This window comes from Pelodiscus sinensis, chromosome 1 (assembly GCF_049634645.1).
Source record: "Pelodiscus sinensis isolate JC-2024 chromosome 1, ASM4963464v1, whole genome shotgun sequence".
Lineage (NCBI taxonomy): Eukaryota > Metazoa > Chordata > Testudines > Trionychidae > Pelodiscus > Pelodiscus sinensis.
This window is the reverse complement of record NC_134711.1, coordinates 155,338,637-155,354,680: the sequence shown is the minus strand read 5'-3', so window position 1 is coordinate 155,354,680 and position 16,044 is coordinate 155,338,637. Positions and strand designations below refer to the sequence as shown.

Here is a 16,044-nt window from a genome sequence, read left to right as displayed (position 1 = left end):
TAGCCTGGCATCAGCAGGGGAGTCCCCAGCTGACCCTGGGTTCCGTGCAGCATTGCCGCTTTGAAGCGCTCCCTTCTCTTCCACTTCCCTGCTAGTGCCTCTTTCTGATAGAGGCAGCAAAGGAGGGAAGCAACTGGTCGACTAGTGTGTTGACTATCTGATAAGCATTTGCTTATCGTATAGTTGACTAATCAACTAGTCGTTAACATCCCTAGTTCACATCTGCACCTCAGCGCTCTGTCCAGCGTGCAGGAATCTCCAGGCTTCTCATCTATGGGCGCATCTACACTGTAGGGTTTACCTGGAAATAAGCTACACAAATTGAGCTATGGCAATTGCGTATCTTATTTCAAAATAGCTTATTTCGAAATAGGGAGCATCTACACTGCACTTATTTCAAAACACAGCACTCTTCCTCTGACTTCCCTTACTCATCGTACAAAGAGGGTTACAGGAATCGGAGTAAGAAGTCTTCCAGCTTGATAGTACTTGACGCTATTTCAAAATAACTGCCTGCTGTGCAGAGGCAGACTTAGTTTTTTCAGAATAGTGCTAGTTATTTTTAAATAAGTGTTGCAGTGTAGATGTAGCCTAGGTGGTTAAGCTAGAGCACACTAATGGCAGAGCTCGTGCACACTAAGGGTGTGTCTAGACTACTGAGTTTTGTCGACAGAAGTGGACTTTTGTCGACAAAACTATACCTGTGTCTACACTACCGCTGAGTTCTGTCGACATAACGTCGACAGAACTCAGCAGTTTTGTCGACGCTGGTAAACCTCATTCTACGAGGCATAACACCTTCTGTCGACAGAGTTCTGTCGACAGAAGGTGTTATTGCCTGTAGGGTTGTGTCTAGACTACAGGGTTTTGTCGACAAAGCAGCTTGCTTTGTCGACAGAACTGAATGTGTCTAGACGCTCTATGTCGACAGAAGGTTCGTCAACAGTATCTGTCGACAAAACTTACGTCGACAAAACCCTGTAGTCTAGACGTACCCTAGGGCTATGTCTACACTCGCGGTTCTTGCGCAAGTACGGCCGTTCTTGCGCAAGAATCTGCAGAGCGTCCACAGTGCCTGCCCGCTCTTGCGCAAGTAAATTTACAGTATGGCGTGGTAAGAGAGGGCTCCTTGCGCAAGAACTATGCTCTTTTTTGACAGGTGTAAGCCCTCTTGCGCAAGAGCTCTTGCGCAAGAGGGCAGTGTGGACGCTCAGCAGGGATTTCTTGTGCAAGAAAGCCCTATTGCTAAAATGGCCACCAGAGCTTTCTTGCGCAAGAAAGCGTCCACACTGGCATGGGCGCTCTTGCGCAAAAGCACAGCTCGCACTTGGCAGCGTGGACATTTTCTTGCGCAAGAGTTCTTGAAGAAGAACACCTGCACAAGATGTTCTTGCGCAAGAAGCCGCGAGTGTAGACATAGCCTACGTGCTTGGTCAGTGTGCAAACGGTGAGAGTGACAGTGCAGGGGGCGGATGTGCTGTGCACTAACGTGCCAGTGTCGTCTTGGCCTCAGGAGCAGGAAGAGACTTGTAAAAAAATACAGGAGATGCTCATAATTAATCCTGATTTCATTCATTTGCGAGTATCTCTCCCCCCCCCCCCCCCCCCAGCCCCCGGCCTAGGGGGCGGCCTATTGTGGGATGGCAGCAGTGGTAAGGACCCTCCTCCCCCCTCCTCACGCCCCCCAGCAGCCCGGGAGCCGCAAGCTCCCCGCTCTCCCTGCGCCCGGTGTTCTCGCACGTCCCCGGAACGCCCCCAGCGCGAATGACAAGAATTTACTGTACTCAGGCCCACGCTGACCAATAGGAGGCCACCAGCATGAGGCCTCCAATAGGCGCTCACCGTGGGCTAGTGTTGCTAGGTAGAAGAGCGATCTTGCCCCCCTATCCCATCCTTGTCCGTTCCATGCCCCGCGTCCAATTGGGGAGCTCTGGCCTGGAGCAGCGGAAGGAAGAAGGCGGGGACGTGCGGATGCGGCAGCCAATCGGAAGGAGAAACCAGGCTCTCCGGCGACTCTGATTGGCCGCTCCGACTAGCGCGACAAAGGGCCAACCTTCCAATCGAGCGGCCGGGCGCTGCGGAAGGCGGCGCGAAAGTTTGAATCGGCCGCGAGGGAGGCTGGATGACGAGGCCGGGGAGCGGCGAATGCGCGCGGGGGGGCGCCCCGCCATGGAGCTGCACGAGAGCCTGCGCCGCAGCAACGCGCGCTTCGTGGACTCCCTGCAGCGGATCATAACGACCGTGAGGCCGGCGAGGGGCGGGGCCTGAGCCCACCCGTGCGGCGTTACGGGGGGGGGGGGGGCGTCGCGAGCTCGTTCTGAGCGGTGGCTCGCTCCGGGGGGGGGGAGAAACGGCCCGGGCCGGCTTTCCACCGTTGGCCAAACGCTCCCGCTGCCCCCTGCGCCGGCAGAGCCACTGGCGCGCGGCCCCGCCCGGCCCCCGCGTGCCGTGGAGCGGCGAGACTTGAGGCGTAGGGGTGGGTGGCGCGTCCGGGGCTGCGAAGCGGCGCTAACCCCCCCCCCCCCCCGCTCCTACCCCAGCCCGCGGCGGGTCGTCGCCCTGGGCAGACCAGGTGCCTGCTACGTGCGGATTTGGGCGGTAATTGGAGGAGGCTCGTGGCTTTAATTCGCCGCGCGGGGATGTTGTAGGTGGCTGCTCAGCCCGGGGTAACAAGCAAGTCCTGGCCGCTCCCACGCTGTTGGCAGGGACAGGGGCTCCCGCGGGCTACATCCGGTCCGTTGAGCGTCTGCTCTCCATTTAGGGATCAGCTTCACAAATATACGTGCAATGTGCCCTTGTTTCTCTAACCGTGCTCGGAAATCCCATACAGTGGTAAATGCGCTTTCTCATCCTGCCAGTCACACTGCCCCAAACCAGTTCCTTCAGAACAAGGTGGATAGACGCCCTGTAAGGGACAGTTGTGCACATTTGCTCCTGTACACTTGTCAATTTAGTGTTACGACCTGGAGCAGCAGTATTGATATCCTGTAAGATAAATTTTATCTAATGTGAAAGAGTCATTGCTGACTTTAAAATACTTGCTAAAATAAAGGTCTCTCTTCATATGTTTTTCAACCTAAACCAAGTTTATGAAAATCTTTGAACTTTAAGTAATGACTTTCCTGTTAGAAATTTAACCAATCGTTTCTAACGGTTTAAAATGGTCTTTATTTTTAATAGTACAATTATCCTTTTGAAGATGATTTACTTGTCTCTATGGAGTCATTGACTTATGATACACCCGATGGTAAGTATTCCATAAAATATCAATGTTTTCCTTTTTTATACTTATTAACAGTGTACATATTTACATAAATAGGACTGGATGATTTCTGGGCAAAAAGATTTCATCCTATATCCCTGATCCTACAAAAGGTTCAGTTTTTCTGCTGTAGTTTACTCATCAGAGTAGTCCCATCAAAGCCATATGTAAATTTCAATGTGTGTTCGCTGCCTCTGGGTGAAGGTTAAAAGCAAGCAACAATTTTAGTCATTATTTAGACAAAAAAAGTTATTAGGACTCAAGATAACAATAGTTAATACTATAGTGAGTTGTACAGAACAAATATTAAGATGGAAGGAGAGTTTAAAGGAAAGAAACTAAGTGAGTAAAAAGAATGAAGATGAGACCCAATAGCTGTTACATGAAACTTCAAAACATTTACAAGATCTGTCTGATGAGTTTATATTAACAAAACTTTTCCTTCACTGTGACAGCACATGGTTAATTTCAGTTACTGCACTGAGATTGGGGGAAGTCCTGTTTTTCTAGCATCTCATAAAAGCTTTCATCTGTTAGAAGGGTGACATGAATATGCATCTAACCTGAAAAGCTGAGATCTCTAAAATATCATATGTTCTACAATTTAATAGGTATTCTTGCCTAGCGGTTTGAACATGTTATTTGCAGCAAAGAACTGCTCTGTTACAGTTATCACCTGTCAAATGAGAATTGATACCCCTGTGCCTTATCGGGTTAATTTAACTATTGTGTGCATTAGGGATGTTAGATATTAGTAACTGAATAGTTGAGAAACCACATGAATTCTTATCGGTTACTCAACTATTTTATAGTCCACAGGGATGGGGCTAGCATGCAATCCAGGCCCACTGTTGGGGTGCCCCCTCTCACCCTGCACTGCTGCCTCTGTATCAGAGGCAGCAGCACAGGGTACCAGGCGGTAGGTGGTCTGCGAGGGGATCCAGTTTAAAAAACAGATCCCTGTTCAGATCAGCTGCCTGTTATCCCACACTGCTGCCTCTGATACAGTGGTAACAGCGTGAAGTGGCAACAGCCCCATCTGCGGGAGTTCCGTGCTCCCTGCGGACAGAGGCTGCTGGGGGGAGGAGGAGGCTTCTTTGGAGCAGCAGCCCCTATCCGAGCTCCCCATGGGCTGGGGCTTTGGGACAGCCTCTACCGCCCCCTCCCCACTTCGCTCTGCTGCTTCTTGGTACAGGGGAGCAGTGGCGTAGTAGGCTTATCAATTAATCGGTAGTCTACTACTCATTTACATCTCTAGTGGCAGATGTAAAATGCTGCAAAAATATCAATCATATATATAGTAGCCCAACGTCTGGGGGGCGGTCTTGCCTCCTGCCGTGGCGCTCGGCTGAGTTCTGCGCCGGGCCGCTGCAGGGGAGCAAGTGGCGCAAGCGGCCGTTTAGGCACCACGCTCCCCGTGCTGCATGAGGAGCGTGGAGCCCAAACAGCCGCTTGCGCTGCTTGCTCCCACACGGGGAGTGCGGAGTCCAAACAGCAGTTTGGGCTCCGCGGCCCCCCGAATGAGAGGCAGGAGGGGGAGGAGAAGAGAAAGGGAGAGTGAGAGGCAGGAGGGGGAGAAGAGAAACAGAGATGGAGGGGGAGGAGCTGAGAGAGAGAGGGGGGAGGCAGGAGGATGAGAAGGGAGGAGAAAGAGAGAGAAAGAGACGGACAGATGGACATGGAGGAGAGTCCTGAAAAATCCCGTTGTATGATGGATTATTGGTTAGTTCTTAAATAGTTCTGATATAACATTTAAATTGTTTGTTTGTAAAGGCTTTTATAATCTTAATATATATATTTTCAGGAGTCTAGGATTACAGTTGGGATTTTTTGTGTGTTTACACTTTTGCCACAATTGATGTGTGAATTTGCAATGGCTGGTAATGTGTCTGGTTTTTGTAACTTCTATTCACAACTTATACCTGGTTAATTGCATGGCGACCCCCTTCTGACCACAAAAATTACTACACAGCGCCATGAGGGAGACTGAAACTTGAACCCTGGCTGGAGTCGAGGGGGGCCAGCAAAGCCTAAGGGTGTCATCCCCAGGCAGGGGGCCTATAACCTCACCCCGTGGCCCTGGGCTAAAGTCTCCGGTTTCAGTCTCAGGTCCCAGCAAGTGTAACTCAGACCTAGCAACCTCATTGAAATGGGTCACTTTATGTTTTGTATAAGAACTGCAGCATTATATGAAACTCTAAACCTGCAATGACAAGTGTGAGTTGCTGTACTTGCCACATGAATTTCATGCATTTTATGAGACTACTCTTATCAAGTTAGCTGCTGGCTTAGGTCTTTGTTGTATCAGGGCTATAACAAACAATGGAGCTGAGTTACGTCGTGAAAGAAACTAACTTTGAATATACTGACTTCATTATTGTTTAATACAGTTCTATGTTTAAGACAAAACTGAATAATTTTCATATAAATTGCTGGCCAACACACAGCATTGTGTTTGGTATTGATAATATTTTGTCACTACTTAACATGATCCCAACAGAGAGGGTTACTCAGTGTAAACTGATATTGTAATGCATACAACTTGTCTGTAGTAATTTCTGTTCTCTTTTATGTAGGACCACGATTATGGGGTGAAGTGTCAGAAAAAAGCCTTAAAAAATGGAAGAAAAATTTATATAAGGTATTTAATAATTTGCTTGCTTCATATGTTTTCCTTCTTCTTTAGAAGAGGAATTTGAAATAATTTGTATGATACAATCAAAGAGAAATAGTTCTCCATTTCTCAGTGATTAATAAGCCCACAACACAAACAGTATTGCTAAGAAAATACCGTTTGAATACACTTGTAATTTGTACCTCTTCAGCCTATCACTGTTGACTTTAAAAAGTATACTTGAGATAAAATGATCGCAGTTGGCCATAGGGACATGAACGGGTGATGCTTATGATAACCAGTTAACTGGTGCCCAGAAGCAGCCTCCCATGGGCGAAGGGCTGCTCCAGACCCACTGGGGTGGGGGGCTGGTTCAGCTGGGCTGGAGCGGACCCCAGCTAAGGATGTTAAATTTTTATTTATTGACTAGGGCTGTTGCTACACTTCAAAAGCGAAGTGCTGCGGGGAGCACTAGGCCAGTGGCGTAGCCCGTGCTGGCCCTGTGCTCCTGCAGTGTTTCAAAGCAGCAGTGCCACATGAAGCCCAGGGTCAGCTGGGGACTCCCTCAGTGATCCCAGGTCCTTGTGGCGCTGCTGTTTTGAAACACTGCGGGGGAAACTCAGCCTCAGGCTGCATGTGGTGTTTCAAAGTAGCAGCGCCTCACAGAGCCCTGGGTCCTTGTGGCAATACCGTTTTGAAACGCGACAGGGAGCCCACTGTTAGGCTGCACACAGTGTTTCAAAGCAGCAGTGAAACCTGGAGCAGGAACCTCCCCCTCTGGCCCCGGGCTCCATGCAGTAATGCTGCTTTGAAACGCTCTGGGGAGCCCAGCATTAGGCTCCACATGGTGTTTCAAAGCAACAGTGCTGGGTGAAGCCTTGGGTCTGGCTCCAGGTTCCACGCGGCACTGCCGCTTTGAAGCACCCCCTCTCTCACCCCTCCTTTGCTGCCTCTTGCTGATAGAGGCAGCAAGGGTGGGTGAAATGACTAGTCATTCAATCCCTACCCCCTCCGCCCCCCACCTCCAGGATCCCGCTTAATCGGTTAACTGATTACACTTAACATTTAACCAGTTCACTGATTAATCAGGATTTTACATCCCTAATTGGCGAAGTTCTGCCCTGGGACCCCCATTGGTCTCACCTCAAGCTTTATTTATATACATTCTCTTGTACAGATTGTCTTTGCCATGTGATTTGTGTCTACTCTATTACTTATGTCGCTGATGGGTGTAAATAAAATATCTCCCTGAGAGAGACAAAGTTGAACCAATATAAGTGGCACAGTATTGCCTTGGTGGGAGAGCTTCTCCTGCTGACATAGCTATGCCCACTTTTTGGAGGTGGCTTAATTATGTTGATGGGAGAGCTCTCTCCCACCAGCATAGAACAGCACAGCTGCTTTGACACAGATGTCGGGTCTCTTGTGTAGTGTGCACGTGCCAGGCTTAATTTTCTTCCTTATTGTTGTGGGAGTTATACTATGCCTGTTTGCTTTTTTTCCCCCTCTCCCTGCTCCACTCCAAAAAACCAAATATTGGTGCCTTGCAGCAAATGTGTGTATATATATTACAAACCTTCATAAGAAACTAACCCTTCGGCTTCCTTCCAAACACGTGTTCTAAAAGTTGGGCGGAGTGGAATGTCTTCAAAGTCAACAAATCTGGATCTTTTTAATTGGGTAAATTAAAGGAAAAAAGAGTGAATTTTTTCTCTTGAGGTACCCAATGTAGAGTACTGTTTCCTTAGCTCCCATATACCACCGTAGTTGCAATTTGTGTGTCTTTGCTGATTTAAATGGTAGCAGTATGGTGTGAGAAAGTGAGGTGATGCTTCAGGTAAGATGATTCTAGGGTATTCAGTGCTCTGTAGGTTAACGTCCCCTTAGACTACAGCCGAAAGCTGTTGGGAATTGAATAGTATTTTACAGATTCAGAGCCCATATAGATAAATAAGCAAAGTAAACAAGTGTCTTGGAAATCATTGTTTTAAGGTTTTTCTGATTTTTTTTTTTTAATTGCAGAGGGAGACACATCAAAAAAATACAGGTAAAGGAGACATTTGGCATATTTCCACATGTACTACATTTATTCAAAAGCAAAATAAAAATGCCACATCACTATTTATGTAGTTTTAGAAACATATATTTGCTTTTAGTATGCTATGCAATAGAAGACTAAAGATGTTTAGATGTTTTCACTAAGAAAATACTTTTTACAGTGGCAGTACTGGACATGTTAGTATACCTTTATAAAAATCATGATCATGTATATAAGTGTGTGTGATTTTTACTATGGGATATTTTTTTAAAAGTTCTGTTTTAAATCTGAACTCTTCAGAAGGTAGATTGTTGGAGAAAGCAGTTCAAATGTATGCTCCAAAAGGTTATTTTTTAAATGTGGATTTAAAAAAAAACAAAAAACCTTGAAATGAGGGGCTTACATGTTAAGTGTGGTTGGTATCATTGCTGTTAAGATTGTCCAAAACTTTCTGTTGGAAGACAGTTTTCAGTTACTTATAGCAACCACACCTTTTAAGATGAAATTTTCCATGCTGGATGTTTGCCTCAGGCTGCCTTTTGGAAAATTTTGGCCAAATCACTTTCAAAAATGGCTAAAACAGTCTAGGTTAAAATAAGGGAGTTTAGCTCTCTATTGTCTAGTGGCCTATTCTTTGAAAAGGTCTATCACCCTTATGCTTTGGATTAAGGACATGAAATTTGGTTGCAAAGTGTTGGTTTTTTCCCCATGGATGTGGCTTTTGCCATCCTTGCTAAAATGTAGTTACATTTAGTCAGGGGTCCCCAACACGGTGCCCGTGGGTGCCATGGCACCTGCCGGGGCATTTATGTGCGCCTGCACCAGTGTTTTAAAACAGTGGTCTCCAAAGTTGGGTGCTCGCCCCCCAGCGGGCATGCAAGGCTATCAGAGGGAACATATGCCGCTGCACAACAACTGAGAGGGGAGACGCTGGTTCGCAGGACATCTGAGGGAGCGCGCGCATGAGGTCCCTCGGATGTCTTGCAAACCAGCGTCTCCCCTCTCAGCTGTTGCGTGGCGGCATGCGCTCCCTCCGCTCGTCTCGCACACCGCCTCCATGCAACAGCTGAGAGGGGAGACGCCGGGTTCGCAAGACATCAGAGGGAGCGCATCCGTGGCATGTTTAAATGCCTGCGCAACAGCTGAGAGGGGAGACACTGGGCGTGTTGTGACGTCACGGCCCAGGACTTGAAATTTTAAAATCACGCAGCCCAGCTCCAGGCCCGGCACATGGTCTGGGGTCACGGAAGCAGCTGGGGCCGGGCCCAATCACAGACTCAAACTGGAAGGCAGAAGGTGCGGGTGCGGAAAAAATAGGGGGAAGGGGTGAGAGAAGAAGGGGCTTGTGCTGAGGGGAGGGGGGCAAGTCAGGAGAAGAAAGGGGAAGGGACAGCACGGAGGAGAGACAGATGCCAGGGGGCCAAGTGGAGACAATGAGGAAAAGGGCAGGAGGGGGGACAGAGTGATGCTGGGAGAGGAGAGGGTAAGAGCATTGGGGCTAGAGGGGGAAGAGGGAGGTGCTAGAAGAAAGCTTGAAAGAGGGGATGGGCATGAGGAAGGCAGGGATGGAGCAAATCTTATGTGAGGGTACAGGAGCATGAGGGGAACAGGGGCAGAGGGTGGTGAGGGGGTAGGCATCAGGGAAAAAGGGGGCCGGGGCAGTGAGGGAAGGGAGAGGGGCACCAGAAGGGTACAGGGGTAAGGGAAGTTGCAGGTGCCAGGGGATTCTGGGGGTGAAGCAGAAGGATAGATATCTGCAGGGGAGGGACCAGTACCAGAGGAGAGAGGCAGGGTAGGTGTGTAGAGGGAGGTGTTAGGAGAGGGAGTAGCTCACGTGATCAGAGTGGGGCTACTGGAGGAGTGGGCACAGGGGGGAGAGACGGGCTGGTGGAGGGGGGAGGTCTCAGGAGGGCTAAGGGCAGTGAGAAGGGCAGGAGTCAGGATAGCAGAGGAGGGTGAGAGGTTGGGGGAAGGCAGGCACCAGGGGGAGCTGATGGAGCAAGGGGAGGAGACATGGCAGCAGATGGTGGGGATGGGAAGTGTGAGATTTAAAGGTGCCATGATTTCTTGGGGGAGCAGGGTGCTTTTTTTGCTCAGCATTTGAACATCCTCTCCCCCCTTTTATTAATGCAGAATTTTGTTTAAAAATGAATTACAATATAATAAAAATATCCAACTAAATTAAGTTTCTATCAAATTTACCCAATTCACATTTAATATGAAAATAGCAAATTCACATGGTAAGGTGAAAGAGTAATTGCCGAATAATTTATACCTTTTACACGTAAAATTACCTTTTTTATCTTATGGATTCATATATTATGTAATATTAAATATTATGGTTTTTGTATTATTTAATGTACAAAATAAGCCTTGAAAAATTGTTGGCGCCTGCCACATTCTTCTGAAAATATGAATGTGCTATTGGCCACAAAAAGGTTGGGGACCACTGCATTTAGTCATTGGGACTGGATGAGGAGCTGAGGAGGGGAACACTAGGATTGGTTGGACTGGGAGACCTTCAGGGAAGGGAATGCTGGGATGTGGTAGAAAGAAAGATTTAGATTCACTGAAGAGCCAAGGAGGCAAATTAGGACTGGCTCCACAAGAAGAGCAGCGGGACCATGATGTGAAGCCTGAGGGGAAGAGTTTTGGACTAGATAGGCAAGGAGAACAGGTCTTGGGACAAGGGGCCACAAGTAAGGAAGAGACAGGCTGGAATAGACAAGTTGAGGAGGGAGTAAGGCAGAATGAGTAAATCTGGGAGTGGGGCAGAAGAGTCTGTGCACATTAGAGCATGTTCCTCTCATGAGCTGATCTGGAACCCAAGATTCTAGAGGGACACCGTTCTACTGCTGACAGCAAATAGCTGTGAGATCTTCTGGTCAGTTGTCTTATTCCCACCTGGTGCCGTGCTATATAGAGGACACAAACGTATGGTTATGTCTAAACTATGTTCTATTTTCGAAAAAGGATATGCAAATTCCGTTTGGTTTTGATGCTTACATATGCTTTTGCTTCTCATAGAAAAAAAAACAAAATTAATATACAGGGATGGAGGCCAAGTGCCCCCTTAAACTAAGGAGGAAAAGTACAACTTGTAAAGGAAGAAGCTGTTCTAAGATGGGCTGCCTAAACTATACCAGGAAGATAGGAAACCACATAAAATGGCTCCTGAAGTAGTAGGTGCAAATTCCGCCCAATCCCACCCCCCAAAAAGAAAATCTGCCTCCCCTCTTCCTGATAGTACCAGGAAATGCAGGCAGAGGACTTCTACCTTCTGGTATCACTTCAGGGAGCAACAGGGAAGATACGGTAACCCACATTTACGTGTGCAGGTGGAGGTGTCGCTCCCAGTCTCACTAGTGGCATTCTTGAAAATTGCAAGATGGTTTTGGGGAAGTAATGCAGAAAGGTTAAGATCTGGAAACATCAGCAGATGCCAGATTGTGGTAATAGTGTTCATTTAATGTAATCATCGGTTTGAAGCAGGTATCTGGAGCACACAAAAGGCAACAAGTTGTATGTGTGTGTTTGTTTTTTTAAAGCACTTGAAACTAGACATGCATATTTATGATACTGTATGTTTCTTTCTTTATTGCTAAAAATGTAGCTCTCAGTCATCTTGCTTTCTAGCATGGATTTGGGCACTAAATAAATAATCCATGCAAAGAACACAAAAATAAGGCTTGCTGCATTTCATTAGAACTTTATAAATGGTTTTAACAGTATTTGCAACTTGTAATTACTACTTAGTAGTAATATAAATATTTAATCTACCTAAAAAAGCAAATTAATGACTATAGTGTAAGCCTTTTAAATCTGTTTAAAAAGAGAAATGCTTATGCTGTGAGCATAATTTATAGTATCTATAGCATTGGTTCTTAAACTGTGGTCCATGGACTACCAGTGGTTCGTGGCAGCGTTCCAGGTGGTCCACACGTCAAACTCAGCCTCTCCTCCCTCCCTCTCCCCATAGCAGGGAGTCCACACTAGCGTTCCAGTCTTGTGTCCCTTACTTTCCCCATAGAGGTTGGAGTATCATCTCTGGCTTCCCACTTGTGAGGGGGGGAGGCAGGGAGAAAGTTCCGGGCCTTGCTGCATGATGCAGCTCATGAGGAAGTGGAGCCAGAAGCAGCTCTGTGCACTGCTGCTCCCCTTCTTAAGTTGGAGGATTTTCTTGCTGTTCCCATTGGCAGGAATCCAGCCAGTGGGAGGCTGTGCCTGGAACACTGTGCCTAGGAGCAAAAGGGGTCGCAAAGGCAGGAAAGATTCCCCCTTCCCTTCATTCCCAGAACCTGCACTCCCACCCTCCTCACAACCTCCACACTGAGACCCTGCACCTTACCCCTCTGCCTGATCCTATACCCACCACTGCTCCTGCATCTTCCCTTCTGGCCACGCACTGTACCCTCCCTTGTTTCCATCCTCCTGCCTCCCCCCCCGCCCACGCCAGACACTGTACTCCAAGCCTGCTCATGCGTCCCACCTCCCAACCGACCTTCACCCACCTCCCGTCCAGATCCTGCACCCCTATCCCACTCACTGGCAGCCCTGCCCTGCACACTGAACCCCTCATTATTGTCCCTACCCCAGAGCTTTGGGTGGGGCACAAAGTCCACTAACTCCAGAAGAGTAAATCTGGCCTATGGGAAGCCCTAAACTTCAGTCCTCCCTGCTCCTTTCCCCCTAGATGGGAATGCTAGATGAGTTTGATAAACATGAGAAAGTTAAAGCTGAAGCTCTTAATCTGTTTAATAATTTCAAATAATATTTCTTTTCCTACTGGTTAAATTAAACCATTCTCCCTAGCTGCAGCACTAGCAAAATGGTTCGGGCCTAATTGTGTAATTAATGGCAAGTTTCCATTATGAATTGGTGGTTCATGGAAAGGTTTGCATTGAGCAGGGTGGGCCACGAGCCAAAAAGTTTGAGAACTGCTTTTCTGTAGCATGCATGTTCTGCACAACTTAAAAGTTGAGTAAATATGTTAGGAACCAATGTTTATGGGAAAGCTTCATAGCGAGAAGGGATTTTACAAAAGTCCAGAACTAATGGGGTGACTTCAGTAAGTACAGAAGGCAGTTAGTTTCCCGGAAAATCTCTCCTTAACATTTAAAAATGTTAATCATACATTTGGGGCAAATTATATGTATCTTAGCAGCAAATATTACTTGTAATGTATACAAATAGGCTCAGATTTTTGAAAACGTGTGGGTATGTCTACACTACAGCACTAATTCGAACTAACTTAATTCGAATTAGTTAATTCGAACTAGTGCATCTAGTCCTAAAAACTAGTTCGAATTAGCATTTTGTTAATTCGAACTAGCATGTGCACATTGAGTGGACCCTGAACCGAGGTTAAGGATGGCCGAAAGCAGTGCCGGCAGGGCATCAGATTAGGACTTAGAGCGTAGAGCTGCTGTCTTAGGCTAGCCGAGGGCTGTGCTTAAAGGGACCCGACTCCCACCCCGGACAGACAGTTCTCAGGGGTGCCCCGCTTGCAAAGTAGTCCTGGCTTGGAGTGCCCACACTCAGCAATCACAGCACTCGGCCATCAGCCCGGCTGCACTTGCCGCAGGCTGCCATCCGGGGGCAGGGGTCAATCGGGGGGCTGCAGGAGAGTTTCCACCCCGAGGAGCCCGCAGAGCCATCCCAGTCCTCCCCATCGGAGGCTCGTACCCCATTCCTCCCTCACCTCCTTCCACTTACCCCTCTCTAGCCCCCCCCTTCCTGATGTACAAAATAAAGGACACGTGTGTTCAAAAATAGAAACTCTTTATTGAACAAAACTCAGGGAGACTGGGAAAAGGAGGTGGGAGAGGGGAGGGCAACTAAAATGATCAGGGGTTTGGAACAGGTCCCATATGAAGAGAGGCTAAAGAGACTGGGACTTTTCAGCTTAGAAAAGAGGAGACGGGGGGATATGATAGAGGTCTATAAAAGCACGAGTGGTGTGGAGAGGGTGCATAAAGAAAAGTTATTCATTAGTTCCCATAATAGAAGGACTAGAGGACACCAAATGAAATGAATGGGTGCAGGCTTCAAACTAATAACAGAAAGTTCTTCTTCACAAAGCAAAGAGTCAACCTGTGGAACTCCTTGCTGCAGGAGGCTGTGAAGGCTAGAACTAGAACAGAGTTTAAAGAGAAGTTAGATAAAGGCATGGAGGTTGGGTCCATGGAGTGGTTTTAGCCAGGGGGTAGAAATGGTGTCCCTGGCCTCTGTTTGTGGAAGGCTGGAGATGGATGGCACGAGACAAATGGCTTGGTCATTGTCTTCGGTCCTTCCCCTTCAGGGTCCCTAGTGTTGGCCGCTGTCGGCAGACAGGCAACTGGGCTAGGGACCTTTGGTCTGACCCAGTATGGCCATTCTAAGCTCAGGGTCGGGGGTCTCAGTGGACCACCTTGATTTTCATGCCAACCTGCTCCTGAGTGACCAGGCTGGCAGCTATCCTGCCCTAGACGGCCACTTTCCTGTGCCTAGTGTGGAGATCGTGGATGAGGTCCACGATCTCTGCACTAGACCAGGTGGGTGCCCGCCTCTTGCGGACCTGGGTAGGCTCCTGGGTAGGCTTGCGGACCTGGGTGGCAGCGGGTGGCTGGTTCATGCCGTGCCAGGTGCAGGGTCTGCTGGCTGGGTGCTGGCAGGCTTGCACTTGGCATGGGCACCGTAGCCAGACCGTGCCCCTTTAAGGGCTCCAGGACCGGGAGGGGGGCAGATGAGTTTCCCTGGTGGTGCCCAGTGTGGCCACCAGGGCAAGCTGGGGAAGGCTAGTCTCCCACTAGTTCGAATTAAGTGGCTACACCGCCCTTAATTTGAACTACTTAATTCAAACTAGGCGTTAGTCCTCGTAGTAATAGGTTTACCTAGTTCGAATTAAGCGCTCCGCTAGTTTGAATTAAGTTCGAACTAGCGGTTTGCCTGTGTAGCGCCTATGAAAGTTAATTCTAACTAACGTCTGTTAGTTCGAATTAACTTTGTAGTATAGACATACCCTGTGTGTGTGTGTATACAGCTTTGACTTTTGTGTAATCCCAATGAGGTTAATAGAACTATAGTTAAATGCTTAAGTGTTCTAGCATTGGCTTCCTAGAAATTAATGGAGGTTCACAAATAATTTGCATCTTTCTATCACAGAGACTTGAGTGTCTAACTTTGTCATTCATACATTCTTTTGTGGGTGTCTTTCATTCTTTTGTGTGTGTGCTGCATTTGTTAAACCTTTCCAGAGTTTATTTGGAAAATACTTTAATTATAGATAATTATGTCTAAATGAGGAATTAGTTAAATCAGATTTTGGATGTAAATCTTAATACTTTAAGTAATCACATTCTAATATAAATGTCTTTTTTTTTCATGCATTCTAATTAAGAAATAAGAAAACACTGGATCTCTGATTGTGAAAATGAAGATTTAAAAGGACATCAGGTATGGACACCATAAGGTTGAATGTGTTGGACATTAATATACAGCCGCTCCCCGAGTTGCAAATGGTCAAGTTACGACTGTTCACACTTACGACCAAAGGTCCCATGGAGCGGTCGTAAAGGCGGCCCCCGAGTTACGAATGCAACCCACGCTTACGAACAGCGCGGTCGCATGTAACTCAATGGGGTTCGAGTTATGAACAGATCGAGTTACGGCCAAGTGTTTGGTCCGTAATTCGTTCGTAACTCGGAGAGAGGCTGTATGACTATGTAAATTGCTATGATCTATTTTTTCATGTGGGACTCTGATTTTTAGAATAGCCTAAGTTAAAATGAGTGTGTGAATTACTGAATAAAACGGTCATGCTGTCTGATAGGGATAAAATCTTTTTGAAAAAATTGGGATGTTTTCTTCCTTATCCATTACAATATAATACACTTTGGTTCAGTCGTGTATTTTATTTTTGCAAAGATTTTGCCACACTTTATCTCCTTCAGGTTTTGCCCATATTGTGACCCAGCTGCTGGGTACACATGCCTTCTTTACAGCCCGTTTTATCCTTTTAAAAGAGTGATTGCTGTATGTACATGTTCCTTCATGGGTGGGAACAAAACTTATTCTCATAGTTATTGTGATAATCTAATACACTTCTTCTGTCTTTTAAAGCAATAGGGCAAAGATGGCCTGCAGTTGTTA

The 16,044-nt window shown here is 47.2% G+C and overlaps 1 protein-coding gene across 2 annotated transcripts in view; it reads left to right on the top strand.

Annotated features, from left to right (window-relative positions):
- The first annotated feature begins 2,035 nt into the window (after nucleotides 1-2,035).
- The window catches only part of HJURP (Holliday junction recognition protein), a 42,215-nt gene continuing 28,206 nt past the window's right edge, over nucleotides 2,036-16,044 (top strand). The window contains exons 1-5 of one of the 2 annotated variants that reach the window (XM_075908300.1): nucleotides 2,036-2,241; nucleotides 3,181-3,247; nucleotides 5,839-5,903; nucleotides 7,899-7,923; nucleotides 15,293-15,348. In XM_075908300.1, coding sequence (XP_075764415.1) covers nucleotides 2,146-2,241; nucleotides 3,181-3,247; nucleotides 5,839-5,903; nucleotides 7,899-7,923; nucleotides 15,293-15,348 — 309 coding nt within the window. In that variant the 5' untranslated portion in view covers nucleotides 2,036-2,145. Of the gene's footprint in view, nucleotides 2,242-2,312; nucleotides 2,477-3,180; nucleotides 3,248-5,838; nucleotides 5,904-7,898; nucleotides 7,924-15,292; nucleotides 15,349-16,044 lie in introns of those variants that run through there. The other variant, XM_075908304.1, reaches the window with a different exon arrangement.